The sequence below is a fragment of the Prinia subflava genome, chromosome 7, assembly GCF_021018805.1.
Source record: "Prinia subflava isolate CZ2003 ecotype Zambia chromosome 7, Cam_Psub_1.2, whole genome shotgun sequence".
Classification (NCBI taxonomy): Eukaryota; Metazoa; Chordata; class Aves; order Passeriformes; family Cisticolidae; genus Prinia; species Prinia subflava.
This window is the reverse complement of record NC_086253.1, coordinates 11,324,061-11,347,626: the sequence shown is the minus strand read 5'-3', so window position 1 is coordinate 11,347,626 and position 23,566 is coordinate 11,324,061. Positions and strand designations below refer to the sequence as shown.

Here is a 23,566-nt window from a genome sequence, read left to right as displayed (position 1 = left end):
GTAGATGTACAATATGTTTGGAGTAAGCAGTATGTAAATGACTGCTTTCTACTTCGGGTGGTTTTTTTTCACTGTTTAATATTATTCATGTATGGATACATATTGTCACAACTTATCATTTTTTCCTCTTTATAGGTCCTGCTGGGGACTTGCATCTGGCCTCAATGTGAAATTAAGGTAGAAAAACACATCTACATATGTGTTTGCTATTAGGATTTAGTTTATTCACTGGTCATGCCTGAAGAGTGATGTTCGTCTCTAGTCGGCTAACAGCCAGGAAATATAAATGATTGTCCTAGAAGTCCAGCCTCTCTCCTATTTACTGGAGTGAAAATCACCTCCAGATACCGACGGAAAATCAACTACAGAAAATGCTTCACGTTATAAGGATGCCAACCACCTAGATTCATGCGCCCTATCTGTACAGTTGTTGTGGATGGTTTGCCATCTGAAAGCTCCTCAAGCTCTTATCCAGGCCCTGTATCTGTTTCTGAAATGTCTCTGCTACATGCTTTGGGTCCAGTGCAGACCTGGCTGGGACAAGAGCTAGAGAAGTGTGGCATTGATGCCATGATTTATACTCGGTATGTCCTCAGTCTTCTGCTGCATGATAGCTATGACTACGACCTGCAGGAACAGGTATTTACATATTTTAGATGTTGTCCAGTGAAAGTGAGTTTTTGTACCAGTTATGTTTTGTGTATTATACCTGGGTGTGCCTCAGTTGTGGGGGTGGCTGTCTTTAAGTGTGTGGGTGGAAGGAGGGTATAAAGCACACAGGAGTCAGATTTGGTGGGTGAACTGAGATTAAAGTAGTTAGGTTGCTGTGTGGGCAATTACATTAAACAATGTTTTCACACGGCTACAGTTGATATCAGAATTGTTAACACTGGAATGTGTGTGTCCTAAGAGGAGACAGTCACTACTTGTGATTAGAAGCTTAATTTAGTATTAGTACGTGAATGTAATTCTTGTAAACTGTGTCAAATTGCCCAGTTCCACAGTAGTTTATAGACCCCCCCCCCATCACTTCCCATGGATTTCATGTTGTGCTATTACGAGTAAAGAATAGACATCCCCCAAATACTTTTTTAGTGCTCAGGTATTTGAAATACATTATTTTACATGCATTATTCATCTCTTCTAAATAATATTAATGCAGAATGCTGATAAAAAGCATGCGGGAGAGTTGTTACCCTGTAACGTACTGTTCAGTCTCAATAGCTTTTTCTCTTTTTTTTTTTCCTTTTTTTTTTTTAATTTCTCTGCATCATGAACCTGTATAGAAATACTTTTAATAGTGGATTTTTTTGAATTCAGGACTCAGGGAAATTAACAGTGTTTTCAGAAGAGGCTGTGTTGTCTTAGGAAGTGGCTGTGGTGACAGTGGGAAGGAAGGAAAGCAAATACCTATTATTTGTTAGGTTAATTATTACTCCATTTTCATTACTGTTGTTTTGGTTATACTTCAGACATTGCTACCTAACTGCTTCAGAACTTTGATTGTCACCTAGTTTATCTTTTTAAAAATCCAGCAAAAGCAGAGCAGATTACTGTGAGATAGATGTAAGTGCAACTGAGGCACAAAAAATTCATGCCAGGTGGTGCCAGTTTGTGAACTCTTATCAACCATTAGTGTGCAGAAAAGCCTTCATGCTTCCCTTGTGCAAACCAGAAAACTTGTATCTGTAAAAGTGTTTTGTTTCTTTTTGTTCAAAAGTGTATCTGGCAGCAGTAGGTGACATCAGCAACAACCCTGTGATTAATAATAATTTAAAAAACTCAGTTTAAGCACTTTCTGGATTGTACCTTAACATGTAGGTCTTGGTCAGACATGAATAGCTGTATTTTAGAGGGGAGCAGAAAAAGGTTCCAAAACCTGTTTGAAAGGAGCATGTGGGATGAGGACATTAAAAACAAAACCAATTGAAACCACATGAGAACTTGAGGAGCTTTAGAGATAGGCCAGTGGCCTTGGGGGAAATGAAGACGTGTTTCTTTTCAGTCCATTTCAGACCACAGTCATAACTTTGAAGTTGCTACTGTGATATTTCAAATTACTGAAGTGCCAAAATTAGTTTTCTTTTTATCAGGCTTTGCAAGAAGCAGGGTAACTACATTATGAAAATCTCATTCAGTTTATTTCTCGTTTTGATACCTTAACTGGATCCTTTGTGGGTTTGATAACAGAGCTTTAAGGGATGTGTCCATTCTTTTTCCAAGTTGATTATCTGACCCTAATGAGCCAAAGGGAGAAGAATACCACATGCTGACAGGGTAGCCAAAACCTGTGGTGCTGTGGTGCCATGTATAGGATGTCTTCTGAACAACATTAGGCTTTGAAGCTGGAAGATTTTTTTTTTTACCTCCTCCAATTTGATCCTGTTTATAATGTACTTTTACTGGAGTTGTTCGCCCTACTTCAGTTAACCATTTTCTAAGTTTTGGGACCTAATACCAATTTAGTTTTGAGATTATATTCTATAGTAATGATTAGATGCACTTGTTACAAAACATACTTCTCCCTAATTCCTTTTTCAAATAGCTTAGTTTGTAAAGCCTGCAAGTACAAATTTCTTACATAGATAGTTGACGAAATCTTTAAACACATGTGCTTGTTTTGTTATTTAGTACTGATTTTAAATTTATTTTATTTTAATTATTGCTTACTGGTTCTTTGTATTGCTCGACATTTTGAATTAGTTTTGGTTTAGTGAAGTTACTCAGAAACAAGAAAACCTTTACTCTAAAACATATATTTATGTATAAGCAATTTCAGTCCGATTTTGGTGATGGGTACAATGTTAAGGCAAAGGGGAAAAACATATACTAGTGTTGTCTGCAAATAGAAGTCAAGGAGGAGAACAGGAATTAAATACCTACATGAGAAGTAATTTAGGAGTAAAATACTTAGAGCTGCTGAGCTTCTTTAACCCAGATTAATTCTCATTGAAGATTTTGTCCTTGGCATCTCAGGAATTTTTTCTCCCAATCCATTAATTCTTAAGAAAGATAAGAGAATTTCCATGGAAAGAACTATTCTCAATAGTGGGCTTATTGCAATGATTTCTCTCCAACTTAGAGGACAGCTGCAAAAGGGACTGAAGCACTCTATTCACATGGAGAAGACAGGGACGATGGGTACATGTTGCACTGGGAGCAGTTTCATCTTGATATGAGAATTTTTTTTCTTTTTCTTTTTTCTTGTAGTGAGAACAGTCATTCACTGGAACAGCCTCCTCAGGAATGTGATAGAATCCCTGTTGCTGGAGGTTTTAGGATGCTAGGTAGTCTTGTCTAGTCGTCTTTTCCCTTGGAAGGGTAGACCACATGATTTTTTGAGGTCCTTTTCAGCCTGAGCTCTAATGTGATTCTGTGATTCTTTGCTTTTAGAATTCTTGTTTTTGCCAATATTGAGTAGCCATCCCTGTTTCCTCAAAAATAGCAGTGACTTCTGTTCAGAGCAGGTTACAAGCAATATGTGGTCTCACAGTGGGGTTATGCATAGGAACAATCCATTGCAGTTTGCTTTTTCGGGGGATGAGAGTGAAGAGGACTAATTTAGGAAGTCTTAATCTTATGGATAGTGTCATCTTCATTAGAAATGCTACAGAGTGAAGCTAAGATGGTCATTAAGATCATTCCACCTCAAAATGTTTTTTGTATCATTAGCATTGTTTTAGTTGCTTCAGGGAACCTCCTTCAGTGCTTTCTTTTTAGTGTTCTGGTGTCATCAAGTGTAACAGGGAATGGAACTCTGAAGTCTGGACTGAGGTTCTGTCAGGTAAGTACAAAAGATTTAATATCAACAATAAGTAAAAAACCCCATTCCCAGCCTTGCTAGGCATACACAGCTATTTAAGATATCATTGTTGACAGTTTATCAGTCACTTCTGTTTGCAGTTAAAATTAGAATTTCAAGAGAACATGGGAGTCTTGATTGGTTAGATCTTCAGGGTTATTTTTGAGAATAAGCAGGATGTTCTCTTCTGCTCTGTAATACTTAATATGTGGGTTTTGGCCTTGATTCTGATGCAGTCTTCTGGGTTTCTCCAGTGTTACTCTGATGCAGATTTGTGTAGCTTTCTCCAATATTATCTGGTTTTGTACAATGATCTAGTTTGATGTCTGCATAAAAGATAAGACTAAGGATGTGCGTGAGGAGGGGGGCTGTGTTGGTTTTCCTTCCCCTTTTTTTTTGTGTGTATGTGAGGGTGGAGTTGTTTTGTTTGGGTTTTGTTTGGGTTTGTTACTGGTGTTACTTCTATGCCTTGCCCAGTCAGAATGGTCTGTGTTGGGTATCATTATATGGAATCAGGCTCAGTGTCACAAAATGTTAGATTGGTAAGTCATGAGTTTCCAGAGAATGCATAGCAGATTTTTGCAAGCACAGAAAACACAGGTGAAAGTAAAACCCTAATACACTGCAATCAAATTTTACTGGAATGTTTGCAGTTTCTATTCTGGCTCACTGGCTTAAACTGAAATAGCTATTAAAATATTGGGAAAATTTATAAGCCAGTATTTTTGCCCAGCTGTATTTCAAAGGAATAGAGAATTACCAAGAATGGAATCTTGTTTATGATAAATTGTACCGTGGTACCAGGATCTTCAGGACTGCTATGGTTGTACATGTGTTATACATACCTATCAAGAATTACTGTAAAATTCTCTAAATATACACATTTTAAATGGTTGCTTGCTTGCTTGGTTGGGTTTTAAATACCCAAGAACTGAAAGTAACTTAGTTATTGTTGGCACCTAGAGCACAATTCTTACCCAAGCATACTTGCTACTTTTGGAAGTGAGTCTAAGAGCTCAGGATGTAAAAGTTCTTAAGAAGTCCTTCATTCTTACTATGTACTCTTTTTTTCTTTTTTTAATTTCCCTCTCCCCTCAGGTTTTTCTGGAAGCAGTGATATTGCTGGTGGAAGGATTTAAGTGGGTGGAAGTAGGAGACTCTTTGGGATTTTTTTTCCTCCAATATTGACTGATGGAGTAGAAAATACAAAGATAGTATGAATTGGGTTTGCATATTTTCCTTGAGTCCTGTGATACAGTTCATAGAAATAATTTTGGAGGTTTTGTGACTAGTTGAGGCTAGTCATATCAGAAGACAAGTAAGGATTTCAGTGGTAGACTTACCCTTTTTTTTCCCCTACAGTCTTTCTAGAGAACAATTCTCAAATTGATTTACACATTTATTAGATGTCTACATGGCCTAAAAGATTACTAAAGAAGTCTCTTGAACCATGCTGTATAAGGTGTTCATTATTTAGGTGTATTAGGGGGTCTATTTGGTTCAGTTCAGTTTGATTTTTTTTTAAGATTTGAGGCCTATCAATGGTCTCTTCAAAACGTTTGGAAATCACTGGAATCTTGTGCTGAGACAGATGACATTTTAGTCACTCTTGGTTCATTAAGGAAAACCTCATAAAACTTGTGTGGATTTACAGACTGTTTAATGTAAGTAAAGTGCAGAATATTTCTGCCAACTATACATGCATTCATCATTTGCATTTTATTACTGAATTTACTTATTTTGGAATAAATGATAAATTAAGCAGAAAATAATGAAATTGCTGTCAGGTTTTTAACTTTTGGAGACCCACAGAATTGCTGTTGGTGGAGATATGAACATTGTGAGACAGCCTTTTGACTTCCCACTAGAGTGATTTTTAATCAGAATGCCTTGCTCTTAGTTTCCTAGTGGCAAACTTAACTAGGTGCTTCTAAAATTTGGTTGTTGCTTAAATTCTAATTAAAATATATATTTATAGATGCATGTGTTTTCAAACAAGTTTGTGATACAGTAAATATTGCATTAAGATAATATAATCTGTGTGAAGCAGAAGACAATGCATTTAAAGATACTTTGTGTGAATCATTATTTCATTGATCTTCCTTTTTATAGTATTAAAATCAGTGTTCTGTGTTGTATCTTTCACATTGTTTGTAAGCTTAGCTGATTTTGAGTATAACAAGTTTATGGTTTAGAGCTATACACTTTTTCCTGTAGACTGTTCTCACTTTTGAAGGGATAGAGGCTTTATTTAAAAAAAACCCAAACCTAACCCCAACAGCTAGACATTCAGTGAGATAAAGGCTTTGTCTGTAAGCCTTTGGTCATGCAGTAGGAAGATTGAAATGCATTTGTTATGCATACTTTCCGTATCAAGTGTCTTCTGTTGCTTTTGATCTACGTCTTTCAACTTGTTTTTGGAAGTTAACAGTTTTTTTCTGAACCTCAAAAATAAAAATCCTTTTTATTTTTTTTAAAAGATTATGTTTTTCTAACTCTCAGAATTAATTTGCTCTTGCACTGCAAACTATGTACTTCTGTGACCAGGTTGAAATTTTTGCTTTTGATTTTTCAGTTTTAAACAGGGAGGCTTTTTCTGCGGGAAGACTAATTATTTGTAGACTGATTTGAAGTAGTTCCAGTCAGGTAGTCTTTTATATGGAGGCATAAAAAGTCTTCAGAATGATTGTTATGATTCTCCTGACTCTGATCATAGTTTTTATTCTTGCTTTTTCATAATTTTCACTTCCATATTTAAAGCCCAAAGTGTAGTTTTCTTTTTTATATTAAGAGAAGAGAGCAGTGCAAAAGATGCCCCAGCCCACATGAGATAAATTTTAGGGCTTTACATTGTGGTTTAAAGTCCATACATGATTATGGCCCGTCCCTCTGCCCTGGGATGGGGATACCATTGCCAATTTTAGTCTGTGTTTGGCTTGCATGTGCCAATGACACAGGACACTTTGTGACTGAACTTGGAAGGCTTTTGCTAGTTCCCAGATCCAGTGGCATGTGGGCTGTTTCTTCTCCTGCCATCCCATATTAACCCAGTAGAGGGACCTGATGTCTGGATTTATATTCTAGTAGTAGATTCTAGTTTTTCCCATGTATATTTTGGGGGGAATAGGATGTGGTGTTTTGTATGTGTTTTGTGGTTTTGTATGTCTCATCCATAACCTAAAGAGAGAAGGAAATGAGGATTTGGTCCTCTGCACTCCCCTAACCATGTGTTAAATGTTAATCTGGCTGGTGTGCCTAGTTGATAAAAATAACAGTGCTGCTTCTGGTATAATTACTTGTAAATACCTATTCTTTTATCATCCCTAAGAAATACATTTGGGTCACTCAAATACGTGTTTTTTTTATAACTCATTACAATATAAGGAGTGGGTTCAGCTACAGTAGGGTAACGCTGTGGTACTGCCGTACACAAGTATCAATAAATTTCCAAGTTCACCAGCAACAAACAGATTCAAGGAAACAAATTTCTTGAATGCAAACATTTTCTGTTTAGTTTGTATTTGTGTTGCTGCTTATTAAGCTGTATAACAGTCCTGTAGGAATATTTTTTTAAATTTTCTGACTATAGTTTTTTAGTCAGTACCCCAACTAAGCATGTAGATTTCAAGTTGTGGAAATCAGTGTATGAGGAAAAGAATAGGTAGGAGGGGGAACTGTGAGGCCAAGACTTTTAGCTGTACTTTTTTACATGACTAATTTGAAATCCTTAGATTACTCAAATGTGTATGTTTACAGCAATGGGATAACCCTCTGTTTCTTCCCATAAATAAATATCTAAACTGAAGAAAGGACCAATTAATCATATTTAGAAAATAGTACTGTATCTTGAAATTAATGTGCCCATAAAGCTTATTCATGCAAAAGGTAAACAACTTTCTAAAAGCTCAGATAACTAAGTTTGAAAGTTCAGACAGGAAAACTTAGCTGTGGTCCTGCTCTCCATCCCTTTCTAGGAAAGGGAGACTATAGCTGAGGACTATATAATTGAAATTTTTCAAAGGGAAGTAACTTTTTTTGTGTACAATATTAGTTTTTTGAGAAGAATTAGGTGGATATGGATTCCTCTTCACTTAAGCAATTAAAGGTGGCTGAAATATCTTTACTGTAAAAGCAAGTGGCTCAGAAAACTGATTTACTGATTTTTAGTAGGCATTTGTCTTGTTAATTGTGCAGTAACTGATCTGTTCTGTATTTCTGTGTCTGGTGACTGTTAGATATAGACAAGTTTGGAGTGTCATGGACTGTGAGTTTGTATTCTCTGTTCCGTTTTGGGGTGGGAATTGTGGTGGCAGGGATTGGAGCTCAGCAGTAGGCTCGCAGGGGTTCTGTATTTGTGCAAACTGTACAGGTTCCAGAGCAGTCAGCTTCAGCTCCTGTGTTAGTGCAGAAGAAAAGCATTCATTCTCAAGGACTGTGCTTATCTGAGGAGCTTTATTTCCATACTCTCTGCTGTGTTTGTATCAGTGTGTGTGATCGTTCCTTTTTTATGAAGTTGTGACTATTAATGTATTCTCACAAAGGCTTACATAATACAAAGTAGAGATGGAAGCTCAAGTGCCAGCTTGGTGAGTCCTCCCCACAGTCAGGATTTCTTTGCAGCCATCTCTGTGCTGACACAATTGTACTGTTTGGCTTTCTGGGGATAACTGAGATACTTCCTTTGTGTTCTTTGGGAACAGACCATTGCATGACAGTACACTTGCCACGTTTCTCCAAGCATCGACGTGGGCTGCCTGTATCATCTGAAATCAGATGGTTACAGTGGTCTGTGATGCTTGCCACACAGCTTTACCTCTGAAGCCAAGAAAGCAACCATAAGTGCTATGAAATAACTTCTCCAGTCATGACATGCCTCTTTCAGACACTTTGACTCTGTAGTGACAGTTTCTGTTGAGTTCCTGGCTTTCTTTTCTGCAGTGTAAGTCAGACATGTAAGTAAAGTGATGTCTTTATAGCTCTAGCTATAGCATTGCTAAATTTTCGTCTTTTCTGCTTTTACTTTAATGGGAAAAGTCTAAAAGCAGTCTGCTCAACATAAGATTTTAACAGATGCAGCATTTGCATGTTCTCGCATTCTTTGGAGTGGGTGTGACAAATTTCTTCTCCTTAGTTCAGCTTAGAAGTAACTTCTAATTAGTGAACATCACATAGACTGCCCTTTCAAACTGATAGGATTATAAGCAAAAGTTTATAATGGACAGAAACTCACAGGATTTTATACTTGGATTGATTAGTTTTGTTGAGTAGAATTCTTCCTTGGCTGTCATCAGTCCCAGATACCTTGAGGTCACAGCAGTGCCTGTTGTGATCTGCTACATTATCAGCTGTTCTCTTACAGTCAGGCTCCACAGGGTTATAATGGTCTGGTTGTGGCATCTGGGAGAGGGGTAACTGTAGTGGCTAGATGGTTCCCTGGTTTTTCACTGTAAGTCCAAGTTGAATTCTTTCCCTGATAACACCTGGGTTTGGAGTTATTATCTAACATTAATGAACATTTTCCAGTCCTCTCTATTCTGTGTTTACCAATGTTTTTTTGCCATGGAGAAAACCTACGCTGCTCTCTGAAATGTATTCTTCATCTGCATTTCCTTGGGGGCATATTAGCTGAGTTTGAGCCGATGTGCTTGTGTTTTCTTCTGAACTGTCTCACCTATGTATTATCTCTTTATCTCAGTCTGAGGCAGCTTGTAAGGAATGTCTAAGCTGATCCTGGCCCATCAGAGCTTTCTTAGTATTTGTAATAAATTTAATTATGAAAAGATAGCCATCACTGTGGCCTTAAGCAATCTATGAGATTTTTTTCCTGAATTTCAGTTTAGTGGGAGCATTTTTTCAGGCAAGATCACTGAAGGTCTTTATACATTGCTGAAAAATAAAGGTTAAGTACACTTGGATCTGTTGCAGTTTTCCCCAAATCCTCAATTGTGAAATCTGCCAAGAGGCAGCGATATTCAATTTTAGATATAATTTGTCATGGAAACATTGAATGGTTTGGTTTGGAAAGGATCTTTGAGACCATGTAGTTCCTAGCCCTCTGCCATGGGCAGGGATTGCTCAGAGCCCCATGAGTGTGGCCTAGCTTGGCCTTGAATACCTCCAGGAAGGGGCAGACACAACTTCTCTGGGTAACCTCTCAAGTGTCTTACAACCCTCAGAGTAAAGAATTTCTTTCTAATATCTAATCTAAACCTGCCCTCCTTCAGTTTAAAGACACCCCCCCCTTGTGCTGTTACTCCATGCTCTTGTCAGAAGTCCCTCCTGAGCTCTCCTGTGGGCCTTTCATGTACTGGAGTGTCCTGTAAGGTCTCTCTGGAGCCTTTTCTTCTCTAGGCTGAACAGCCCTGTCAGCCTGTGTTCACAGCAGAGGTGTTCCAGCCCCGCTGTGACCCTTCTGGGCACTCACTTACACAGGTCCATGTCCCTCTCATGTTGGGAACAGACCTGGGGTGCAGCACTATGGGTGGGGTCTCATGAGAGTCAGAGGGCCAGAATCACCTTCCTTTGCCTGCTGGCCACACTGCTTTGGATGCAGCCCAGGATACACTTGTCCTTCTGTGGCTGCACACTGCCAGCTCCTGTTCAACTTCTCATCAACCAACAGCCCTAAGTCCTTTTCTCTGGGCTCCTCTTCATTCTTGCTCTGCCCAGCCTGGATTTGTGTTTGGAATTGCCTCAGCTTGGGTGGAGTACCTTGCCCTTGGCCTTGTTGAACTTCATGAAGTTCACACAGGCTCACCTCTCAAGCCTGTCCAGGTCCTTCTGGGTGGATCCCTTCCCTCCAGCGTGCCAGCTGCCCCACACAGTTTGGTGTCACTGACAGACTTGCTGAGGGAGCTCTTGATCCACTGTCCATGGCGCTGAGAAAGGTGTTAAACATCATCAGTGCCAACACAGACCCAGAGAAACACTTGTCACTGGCCTTCATTTGGACATCAAGCCATTGACCACAAGTCTTTGAGTGGGACTTACCCACTGAGTGGCCCATCTGTCAAATCCATGTCTGTCCAGAGGCAAGGACAATGTCACCAGCTTTGCACAGGTCCAGGTGGTTGACATCATTTACTCTTCCCTTACCCACCAAAGCTGTTCTCCTGTCATAGAAGGCCACCAAATTTGTCAGGCATGATCTACCCCCAGTGAAGCCATGTAGCCATGTTGGCTTCTTATTTTCCATATGCTTTAGTTTCCAGGAGGATCTGTGCCATGATTTTGCCAGGTGCAGAAGTGACACTGGCTGGCCTGTAGTTCCCCAAGTCTTCCTTTATTTTCCTTTTTAAAAACAGGCTTTGTTTCCCTTTCTAATGCTGCTATTTATGTGAACCATGAGCTTCATAATCCTTTTATTTCAGTTGTATTGCAAGCTGTCACATTTGTTTTTTTATGGATAGTAGATATTTCTCTTTTCAGCAAATGAAAGAAGAATTACTATCAAACTTGCCTTTTTTTTTTTAGCCATATTTATATATTTATTAAGTTATTCTTGTCAGGAAACTTTGCACTTTCAGTGTCTTCATGATTGAAAATATCTAATGAAATTGTCTAGTTACACAGTAGGTGGGGGACAGTAGGACTCTGAAGAGCAGATATTTAAATAGCAGTTTAGATATATTAACTTGGGGTTTTTTCAGTATCCAGAGGGCATTGGCTTTCTGTTGATATCTCTTTAATATTAGATGGTCATCTCTTGAAAATTTAGATAATGGTAGTCTGATAGAAATATTTGAGCTCTGTAAGCAAAATTTCAGTTTTTCTTGTGTGTGTATGCACACTTTCAAAATCTCTAAGTTCAGAGTGGCATTGCTTTTGTGGAAAGTTCAGCGACCAGTGTAGAGCTGTTGCATTAAAATAAGCATTATCTTATGATCTCTAGTTCTGTTAGGAAACAAGGTAATCTAGCAGGCAAAGAGATTAGAAGTCCTTGTTTATTCTTTCCATGTGGAGGAAGTAGTTTACCTGTCTTCATGCATACCGAATGTTGTGCTGAGCTGCTTTCTTTCCTGTTTGTTATGGACTTGATGCTTTTCGGTCTAAGGAGTAAACCTACTGATGGGCTCCTGACTGCTGAAGACAGAAAAAGAGAGGGGGGAAAAATTAAGAGACTAATTTAACTAATTTAAACCATCGGGAATTACTGGGTTGTCAGTCTTTCTTTTTTTTTCCCAATTTAGTCATCATAAAAGAAGAGGATCACTCTGTTTGTGTCTCACTGTTCTACAAACTCACTCTTTAGGGTGTATTACACTTTCTTGTTTCTCAGGCATTTTACTGTAGTATTGGGCTTTGTAAAGACTTTTTGTCTTTGATCCAGAATGGTTCTGATACACAAGAATTATGCCTAAGGATTTTTTTTTCTTCACTGTTCTCTAGAGTTTTATGGGTGTGGTGTTTGATTTGAGTACAGGAGGTGCAAGATCTGCAGGAACATAGGCTATATCAAATGTATCTATTGTGCTGATAAATACTGGAGTTTAGATGAGGATGTTAAACTGCAAAATTTTGCATGGGACAGCTGTAATCCATGGTCTTGTAAAATCAGAGGCTATAAACGAATTTGTCCAGGAGAAAAAAATCCAAACCCAAATTTTAAGCTTGGCAGCCAGGTGTGATTGAAAACCATGTGTCCAAAAAAATTTTTGTTGTTTGTACTTTGTAAAGAGATAGAAAGAAAACGAGAATTTTATCAGAGCTGTGTCCTCAATTGCAACATCCAAGCTGTGTTGTTCCCAGAGTGCACAAACAACTCACTCACTCTGGAAGGAGTTGTGAGACCATGGTACCACAGCTCTGAGCTGGGGGCCTGAGAGAGAATTCTGTTTAGCTTTCCTTCCCCTGTTAAAAAAATTGCATATATCTTAAAAGAGATTTTTCAGTTTTTAGACGTTGAGAACTGTCAAAGTTTGTAGACAAGGGTCAGATATTTTTCAGATTACATGTGTGAAGAACTGGATGAAATGCTTTATAAATTCTGTGAGCATGAAGGTTCTTGCTGCTCTGCTGACGGATAGCTGGTAAAGCTGTGATGTATCAGTACAAAGCAAACCTTTGTTAGCATAGAGAAAAACAGTAATACATAGCATTTTGGAATGTTTTCCTACTGCAGATGTTGTCTGTGAACATGCCACGTAAAATCAGAGTAAATGAAGTTAACCCAGTGCAAATTTGCTGGTGTACCTGGGTTTTCACCCACACAAATGGGTCTGTATTTACTTATTTGCAGCTCTGCCCATGTGAATGAGCTGGAGGGGTTTTGGGAGTTAGTGGGGGATAGGTGGTTTTCATCAGTTTCTTTTCTTTCACATGAATATTGGGAAGAGTTAGAGTGCTCTACAGCCTCGTTGTATAAAGAAATATATAAACTACAATTTTGGAAAAGACTTAAAAATTATTTTTTAAAATGAATTTTAGATATGCACAGTCTTTTAAACCCATTTTCTTATAATTTTCTCTTTTTTCTATTATTTCTTTTGCTAGTTCTTCTAATAACAGTACAGTACGTATTCAAATTTTTTGTTTTAAGTGAATCACTGACACCTTGCACAAATGCTAGGAAAAACAGAGTGACTGATAGCATTTTGTTCTTTCAGCACTAAATGCATTTCTCCAGTTTTGGTGCTCAAATAAGACTTTAAGCAGTAAATCCAGCAGTAAATTGCTGTGCTCCTTCATGTGAAGTCACAAATGGCAGCCCTTTGGTGGCTGCTTCTGGAAGATGATTGGTCTCTCTTGGCCCCATTTTTTCCCATCTTATTCTTGGATTGCACAGGGACAATTATTCGCACTGACAACTTGTTTTTACTTTGTTTCGAAACCATGGAGAATTAGGAATTCTTTTAATGAGGGTAGGCCTTAGCCTGGTTTTCTTTGGAAGCAGTAACAGATACACTGCAAGAGTTGAAACAGGTAGGCTGAAAAGCATCAGATGTTTGTGGATCTCTCTGAGGAAGATGATTTTGGACAAGCATGCATTTTAAGATGTTAAAGACTATTTCACTAATAGATAAAATATTTCTTTCATGAGATGAATATGGAAGATCATGTATGTGTATGTGAACAGGCATATGGTAATAAATGTTGTAAATTGTGCAAAGCTTTATAAAAGGGATGCTGCATATCTCCAGATGATTGCATACAATACAGTAGCGTTCTACTTTGATTTTATTGTTCTTCATCGTTCTTCCATTTATTAGAAGCCAACCCCACCTACTCACCCTCACTTCTCAGTTATTTGAGTTTTCTTCTGAAGTAGTTCAGGTTTATTTTATGACAGGTACTGCTATCTCTAGCTGTAATCATATTCATTTTAACACTGAGTTGAAGGCTTCAGGATCTAACACTGCATTTTCTTCTTCTGGTTTAACTTTCTCTTAAGTTTGATCTTAACTCAGAACTACTTGCTTTTCATTCTTATTATTTCAGAGATCAGTGCAACTAACGTATTTTGTGTAAATTACAGTAATACATTCAGCCATAAGTTGGCCATAAAATTGCCTTTGTGGATATACTTTGCAATTGGAAAATATTACAGTGAAGTGTGAGTTGCCTCCATGTCCTGTGAAAGATGCATGTGCTTTTCTGAATAGTAAGTGCAAGTTTTATGTAATCAAACTAATCTTTAATTTGGCAAAAAATAGTTTTTAGCAGATAGAAAGGGGTTGGTTTCATTTTGCACGGTATGTTATCTGTAGTCCTGTTCTGCTGTAGTACTGAGATATTAATGTATTTAAATAATGTAATTTCTTTATTTGCTTTTAGGAGAATGACATCTTCCTGGGCTGGGAAAAGGGAGCTTACAAGAAATGGGGAAAGAGTAAGAAAAAGTGCTCTGATCTAACACTAGAGGAAATGAAAAAACAGGCTGCTGTCCAGTGTCTTCGCTCTGCTTCTGATGAAGTAAGTTTGGACTTTTTAATAGATTCTTAAGGCTTTATGTCCTTCTTTGTGCTAGATATATTTGACTTGTGATGTTTATATTTTAATTGGTGGTTTCTTAAAGTGCTAGTTCACCAAGAGTGCTCCAAGAATTCTTTATTTTTATTTAGGAAATTCTGAAAACCATGTGTGTTAGAATGATTTCACAAGAGGTTCTGTACCATGTAGTATCATGCTTTCCTTTCTGTAAACCCTCGCCTCTTCTTGTCAGGGGCAGTTGCAATGCACCAGTTTGAGTTGAAATTCCCACAAAGCTTTGCATAAATATAATTCTAAAAATTCTGAGTTGACTTTGTGTTGTGTGTGAATAGAAAGGACTGGAATGTTTGGGCAGAAATGCAGATTGCACATGTACATGTGTAATCCAGAATTCCTAAATAAAAAGCCATGGATAGTAGCAAATGTTCCCTTTGAAGATTACATGACTGAGTGGAAGTGCACTGACTAGAGCAGGTGAGGAGAGGTGAAGGCAGCAGGTTGAAGGAAGATAACAGAGGCAGCAGGTATTGTGTAGTTGAGCAGAAAAGTGGACAAAGGGAGAGACAGTTGAAGGCAAGGTTTAAAAAGAAAGAATGATCTGTAACACATGTCAAAGGAAGCTCTCCAGAGAGATTCTTCAGACAGCAAATGTGAGGAACTGTTTTTTAGTTTACAGAACTATAACTACTCTGATCTGTCAGTGCTGTAAGAAGAAACTACCCCACCTCTGCAGCCTGGTTGCATTGTTGCTCTACACACCTTCCTAGTCATAGCTTGTACTTGCACAAGCATTTGGGTGCTTATGTGGAGAACTGGTTTGGGAAAGTGAATCAGTTTCCTGAGATTAACCTGGTTGGGACAGAGGAAATGTTAACCCAGAGAGGTTTGCAGGTCAGATTTGTGGCACAGGCACTCGTGCCAGCAAGGCTGTGGAAGAGTAATCAAGGAAGTGGGGAAGATTTGGTGGCTATTCCCACCACCTTCAGCAGCATTACCATCCCATTCTGGCTCACTGCAAAGCTGCTTGAGTATTTGTTCAGGTAATAAATTGCTAATTGACTAGCTGGGAGATTTTTGAACTCCCATTTTCCCATTACTTATTATCCTAACAAAGTGATGCAAAGCACAATTTTGTTGGTAATTTGCTCTGCTCTCATAGTTATAGAATATTGAGGTCAGCACTGTAACTACCATAGTAGTTAATTTGAATATGAAACAAATACGGAGAAATAAATGCAAGAAGTAATGTCTTTCTTGAGGATATGTTTGTCTTGGTATACTCATTTTATGAACAATAAAATGTAGGACTCATACCTAGACTACAGGAATACTGATGATGGATTCTTAATTTCAGAAATAACAATCTTGATGCATCTCCACATAGCTGAAAATCAAGAATCATCACTTAGAACTAAATTTGTTATAGAGAGAAATTTAGTTGCAGAGCAAAAGGAAGGAGGTGAATTTATTAGTAACCTATTACAGAGGAGGGAAACTGTTCAACTACAGTTTTGAAAGAATAAAAATACGTGGGATCTGAAAGGTTGAAAAATAACTTCACCTTTGACCCCTTGTCAAATTTTCAGTGTTCAATATTAACATATAATCTGCAACCTGTAGACTTATTTCAGAGCTATTTTGACTTCTGTTGCCTGCTCAGACAATTAAGCTTGCACATTTGTTGTCATTAATGAAATTGCAGGTCACAATTTTTATAAGGTATATTCAGAACTGAACCTTTAAACCTTTTAAAAAAAGTTTTTATTTAAGCTGCTTTGTAGGTAGTTTAACACACGCATTGCATGAAAGAATTAAAGGGAAGGGTGATCCTGCTTAAATGCTAGCAATACTTTAAAGTAAATTGTAAGATATCTTTTATTTCTGATTTTTCCAACACATTTCTTGTGTTGTTGGGTTTTTGTATTTAAGTTTGTGTGCTGATCTGATGGGAATAATGAATAGATTTTGGACTGTGAAAATGTTAAAATACTATTTCTGCTGAGGCAGTCAAGGTGCTCCATACAATGTTCATGGTTTTGTCTCTACAAAAAGATAAAAATACTCTGTGAACTGTAGTTGAAATTGTAGATCAGTTGTGTGTAAGGAGTATTTATAAAAATTGTTAAGATTCAAATAAACACTATTTTTCCAGTGCCACTTGAATTTTTAAAAACCGTGTTCTGAATCATCTGAAAAATGTTTCCTTGTGATTTTTTTTTTTGTTATCAGATGAGGTGGATGTGTTCATTAGGATGTTCTCTTTTTGCAAGTGGCCTGATAAATAGTCCATATGGGCAGTTATGGAGCTTGTTTATAGTTTTGCTTACCTTCTGTGATCCCTTTTTTTTCAAAGTTGGTGGATGCAGAAATGCCAATCTGCTCACACAGATGTGAGATACTTGCTCTTCCAGCCTAACCTCTTCTTTCAACCTTAGTGTTGGAGCAAAACAAGCAAGTTTGGGCCCCTTTATTGGGAGTAATTGGAAAAAATCTTAGTGGATTTCGACTTGAATATATTGAAATAAAATTGTGTTTAAGTGAAGTGATTATAGTGTTTACCCTGTGTATGTCGGTGTCGTGGTTGGGGGTATATATACACAGGTGTGTGTAAGCACACACAAACACATACAAAAAGCCAAAACAGGGTGACAATTCAATGAAGACCAGGATTTTGCAGCCTGATTCTTTTAGAGAGAAAAGTGTGCAGAGGATGAAAAGGTAATGAGGGTCAGTAGTAACTTTTCTAACTCTCATAGGAAATTACAGAGATACAGTTAATGTAATTTTGATTTTTGCATTTAATTATTTAAATGAATAATGTGTTAAGAAATGGGAGACAGCCTGCCTCCTCCCCTTACCAATAACCAGAAACCTTAAAATTGGGTGATCACTTCAAAAAGGTGCTTGATGGAGAGAGGAAGTCCTAAAATAGATTATATGAAAATTGGCTTGATAGCAGTAAGTACATTTTTGTCAGACTTTCATTTAGTGGTTGAAACAAATAGTTTGAAATCACCTCTTGTGGATTTTCATTTCCACAGTATTCATTCTTAGGGTGTACTTCATTTGGTAGCTTGAATTTTGCTTGAATTCAGTTTTTCCTCTCATATTAAAAAGAGTAATGCTGTAAAACACCAATCTGAGACACAAATCCAAGGTTCTACTTTTAATTTCACAGTGCTGAAAACAAACATATGACTTGAAGAAGCCTAAGTTTGGTGTTTATTTCTAAAACATTTCCTACACTGAGGAGAATGACGAGTCAGAGAAGCTGCTCTGCCTCACTGTGTCTTTGCCATGGCAGAGTCAGTTGTGGTCTAAGTGTGTTTGTGATGGGAGGCCTGATTCTGGTATATGTAAGAATGCAAATTGTTAATGTATATATGTTTTAAGGACAGTATTTTTTGTGTGACAAGCGTTTTGGTGTCTTGAATTGTCTCTATTCATATGAATGAGTCTTTGGCTGCAGATGCTCTTGATGCAGTCAGGAGCAGAGGAAATGTAAGTACATTGCAACTTGCCAGAAAATGAAGGCAGAACGGTGGTGAGAGAGATTTTAAGACAAGTACTTCAGTGTAGCAATCAATTGCTATTCTTCCTGTAGTTCTAAAGTTTATTTTTTCTGGAACACTTGAATAAATAGCAGTTTAAAGACATGATGAAGAATTGCTCAGATTTTTAAAAGCTTGTTAATATTGACCTTGAGTAGATATTTTGTCTTAATTTTTATCCTGCTAAAGTATGGAAGAAATTTTAAAATGTTGGTTTGCAATTAACTGGTCAAGTAGGGATGTCCATTCTAATTAAACATTGGGTGAAAAATCCTAGTGTTTAGGACTGGGGAATACTTATATAAAAGTTGTTTGATGAAAATAAGAAATATTATCCTGAAATTACTGCCTCCAATTTTAAGTAAAAACAGCTGATCTGTCAACATTAAATAACTTGATGGTTAGTTTTGTTGTTTTTGTTTGTAATTCCTGTCTGGAACATGGATCGGTTTGTTCATGTGCAAGTGGAGATTTTTTTTTTAAACCTCCTAATTCTGCAAGTACATTATTTTGGCTTTGAATAGTGAAAGTTGTCATTACTTGTTACTGTATAAAGCCAGCACTGTCTATGAGACTCAGAAATTTATTAGATGAATAAGAGTTTAGAAATTCACTTGTGTTCCTTTTTACGAGGTGGATACTGTGAGCAAGGTTGGAATTAGAGTTAACTTACGGAGACTGAAACATGTAAGACACTGCAATAGGTAAATTTCCTGGTAATAACATTGAAATTACTTATGTGCCTGTCCATTGGTCACAAATCCAAGCTTAATTAGCCTGTACCTGATCCCTTTTCTGCTGAAATTTGCATTGCTCAGTAGAGTTTAGTGGAGTTCAGCTGTGGAGGGCAGTTCACTCACCCAGCGCTTGCCGTGTGACACGTGAAGCTGCAGCCCGAGAGGTGACAGGGCTCCAGTTAAAGCAGTCACTGTGTCCTTCTGCTGAAATTGTGAGGATTTGTTAAGAAAGAGCAAAGCAGAACCACTTCCTGTGGATCTTATCTGCACTGATGAAACCAGTGCCCCAAGGCTCTTTCCTCCTCCCAGTGTAGGGGGCCACTTTACCTAAGCTGCTCCACAGCACATCCTGAGACATTCCTGGTGTCTGGTGCTGCTGATCTCCCAGGGCCTGTCACAGTGGGGTTCAGGCAGCGTGGTCCATTCTGAACTAACCAAGCTCTCAAAAGCTGCTGCCACGTGAAACCGCATGCAACGTGTTAAAGCAGGAGATAGTCTTGGCTGCTAGATTCCGTGATGAATTTTGAAAGAGAACTGCTCTCATGTATTTGACAGGAACACACAGTGCCTTCCATCCCACTGTTCTAAGAAATTACTGCTTGGGGGTAACGTGGAAACATAATTGGTGAAGCTTCATAACAGTAATTTCTTTTCAATGTAGTCAGGTGTGGGCATGCTAACAGCACAGAGCATTGGCTTTGCTTACTTTGAGTCACGAGGGGGGAATATAACTCTTCTGATACTTGTGTATCATGTGGGACCACGTAGAGGAACAAGTGTGGCTCTAGTGAACAGTTTTGTTAAAAATTTAAAATTATAATTTTATTCTCAAATGTGCCTTGCTTTCAGCACAAACTTGAGATGCTTCTAAAATAAGATTTTGTTGAAATTTTCTTAGTGTTTGTCATCTTTCTTACTCGAAGTGCAGAACTGTCAAACTTTCATAGAATCATAGAATCCTAGAGTGGTTTGGGTTGGAAGGAACCTTAAAGATATCTCATTCTCCTGCCATGGGCAGGGACACCTCCCACTAGACCAGTTTGTTTGGAGTCCCATCCAGCCTGGCTTTCAGCATTTGCAGGGGTGGAACATCCACACAGTTACTACAGTTCTGCACATAAACCTTCTTTGGAGAAATAATCTGCTAATCAGGCCAAATTAATCAATTGCTTATGATTGCACATCTGAGCATGTTTTTATTGATGGTTTGCTCTGGCCAGCTTTTTCTGCCTCCAGATATGGTATCTGTGTGCAGTTTAGACCAAGGCACTGTTGCATAATCTGCCTTGCACTTTGCAATAGGGATAGGCAAGAGCTGAGGAAAAAGGACTTCTGGAGTTTGTAGCAAGGGAACAGTCTTTCTTTTCCTCTTAAGTAGAATGGAACCTTAACCAGATGATTTTAAATTAATTTTAATCACTGATTTATTCCTGCCGTTCCCTGCTTCTCTGACGAAAGCAGATATTAATTAGGTAAAACACACAGACCACCACACTGGGATACCAGGGAATCAGGTTGTAAACATCAGGTGGTTTCCTGAGTGATTTACATTACACTTACACTTACATTACACATTACATTACATTTTTTGATAGCTAGAAGTGACGTGAATGAAAGTGTTAATATAAAAGTATGGGACAGCACAAGGATGAATCAAGTTGTATGTAAACTATCTTAACGAATCAGAAAGGTGAAGTGCAGGTTGAGGACTTGAATTTATTAAAGCAAAAAAATTAAAATTCCAAAAGAGCCTTAATGGTTCTTGAAGTGTATATCCTGACTAGCTCAGTAGTAAGCATTTCTGTGTGTCTGAGGATGATTGTTCAGAATCTTTTACTGGAAAATACCAAAACATTTCACAAAGTCAATGAATATTATCTGTCTTTTGGGTTGTATCCAATTGCCCTTATTGAAAGTAATATACTAACAGTTTCCAGAACATGCAGCATTATTTAAGAAAGAATTTTAAAAATAACTTCAGATACCATATAGGAAATGAAAGTCATTTGTCTTGCCAAGGTAAGACAGAATAAATGAATTACATCACAGAATAAATTAATTACAGTAAATCAATTTCTTTTTCTTTATGACTATGGCATTAAACAGATATTCATAGTACCACATACCCGATTTGTCATGTTACTGAAGCCGCTTTGCTGCCTGTAGCAGTAACATTAATTGAAGTTGACGAAAGGTTTAATTATTCCAGTTTTTGCATGTGCTTTCTCAATATAGAAAAGATACATTTTGAACTGGAGAAATTCCTTGTGGGGTCTTAGTCTACACAAAAGTCGCTTCATAACATTTCGTGTTTCCAATAGTGTATAGATGACTGTCTTGGAGGCTGTAAATAGTATTCAGTGTGGTTGGGAGTTATTTCACCTTGTATGTGCTTCCAGTGAAAATGGGAGCAAACTGGGGCAAGGCAGAGCTGTCCTCACAGCAGCTTCTCTGATAAGCCTGGGACAGAGGCAGAGTTGGCCTAGCATTTCTTGCAGGGAGGAGCAGCACAGAGGAGTGGCCAGGAAAATGCCAGAGGACTTGGTGACAGAGCTCTCCTGAATAATTCCTTGGGTTCCATCACAGAACCAGTTTTATTAGATTCTAATTTTTCTTAATGCAGAATAATCATTTTCCCCAAAAATTTGAGTTGGGGGTCCATTATGAATTCTTATCATACACACAAGCAAACTTGAATGAATCTGGCAGAGTACCTGCTGAGGAAAACTTCAAGTGTCCTTTCTGCATTTCACTTGATGCAGAAAAGAGCTTCTGCATGATTGGTGAGAACACACTTCAAAAGTTTCTCCCATTTCATTGATAACACAGATAAAGACATTTTAGCATGGGCAAGCTGAAGTACTGTGATTAAGTGAAATCTCACAGCAGCACTGCTTATGAGGATAGCAAGTCTGTTGTGGCTTTGAAGTCCACATGTTTGTTTATAAGTGATGAATAATAATCAGAAAGAATAGTTTCTAGTGAGGAATTATCCTTTCTTGGGGGGATAACTTCTATTTCAGTGTAGCGTGCTGTGGGAGGGATCTGAAAGAATTAAGTTTTAAATAACAGAAGTCTGATTAGCTGCTCTAGTAACCTACATTTAGGGATAGCATGTTCATTTGAAGTTAATTTGAGCTGGCAGATGATCTCTTTTTTATCTCAAATTAGTAAATAACATGTGCTATTTATTATCTCTCTCTATCTTAGAAGGTGTTATAAGTGGTGAATCATAGCTCTGATCCTAGCTATCTGCTAGATATGTGATTTACCTTTCCTGTTGTTGTTTTAATACCAAAGGCAAAATTCAGGGAGTTGCAAGGAAGCATTATTTGCTTATTGGAGAGCTATTGCTGTCATATTTCTTAAAATGGCTTGGATTTTTGTGATATTAAGTCAGTTTGCTTGGAAATTGGTGTTCTGAGGTCACACATAGATTGAAGATTACTTTAGATCAAGTATTTATGAGCCCCAAAAAGAGAAGTTAATAAATAGAATCTGTTTTTCTGCCTGGTCCAATATGTTGTAAATCATTACGTATTTAAGTGAACAGATAAAGATTTAATTGTGTTCCTATTTCTAAAGGGTCAAAAAGGTTCTACGAGTACATATTCTTAAATGCTTTTTAGTGTCCACCCTGTTATGATGGAGGAAAATTCCATAATGCAACCTGGAACCTTATTTTATTTCTTTGAACTCCACCTGGGTTGAACACCCCAGGGAAGCTGCTGTTTTAATGGATTGGTTTGTTTATTCATTTATTCACGTAGTGCTGATTTTGGGCCAAGGTTTTTTTTTAGTTGTTCTTTCAGTCTGTCTTGAGCACCTCTTTTGAGAGTACTTGTAATCAGATGAATTATACTGTATCAGAATGTTTAAAAATGAAAACCTAGACTTTTAACTTTCTCTCATCATCCTACAAAATATAGAAATAGATGTGTGGTTGCAGTGAATCACATTTTGTGCCTTACTCAGTTCACGTGGCTTAACAGCTGATTCATATAGAAAAGCTAGCTAATCCTGCACTTCGTGACAGGAGATATGCCAAGAAAATAGTCCTGGTACAGTCAGAATACCATCTTCTCTTCTCTGGAGAGCCCTATGGCCTGTTACATCCATGATTTGAAACTGAATTTTTGATTTACTTTCATTTCTAGATTGTTTCAACTTGTATTTTGTGAAAGGAGTGTCAGTGTTCTCTAGTTTATCCTGTTTAAGCAGGGTTTTGGACTAGATGATCTCCAGAGGTGCTTTCCAACCTAAACAAATTCTGTGTGTTTGAGAAAGGGAAGTGAGGATTTGTTTTGAAAGTGTAAGCTAGAAAGCTCTCAAAACCCTAATAGCAAATGAGTGGTTATTTTAATTGTTCAAGTAAAAGGAAGTGTAGTGCTTTTGCTTTTCAAAAAGATTGAAGAGGGTCAAGGACCTTTCCCCATACCTTACAGGCCTGAAGTAACAAGCCATATTTTGTAAATATTGACTCTGCACAGTTCAAAGCTTCTGGAGGAAGCTTTTAAATTATGTTAAACTAGAAGCAAAAAACGTGA

General features: G+C 37.7%; 1 protein-coding gene across 5 annotated transcripts in view; it reads left to right on the top strand.

The window, feature by feature from the left end:
* KIAA0232 (KIAA0232 ortholog) overlaps nucleotides 1-23,566 on the top strand; it is a 64,361-nt gene that overhangs the window by 17,234 nt on the left and 23,561 nt on the right. For 2 of the 5 annotated variants that reach the window (XM_063401581.1, XM_063401577.1), the window contains exons 2-3: nucleotides 136-639; nucleotides 14,576-14,713. In XM_063401581.1, coding sequence (XP_063257651.1) covers nucleotides 409-639; nucleotides 14,576-14,713 — 369 coding nt within the window. In that variant the 5' untranslated portion in view covers nucleotides 136-408. Of the gene's footprint in view, nucleotides 1-135; nucleotides 640-2,881; nucleotides 3,785-14,575; nucleotides 14,714-23,566 lie in introns of those variants that run through there. The other 3 variants (XM_063401579.1, XM_063401578.1, XM_063401580.1) reach the window with 3 other exon arrangements.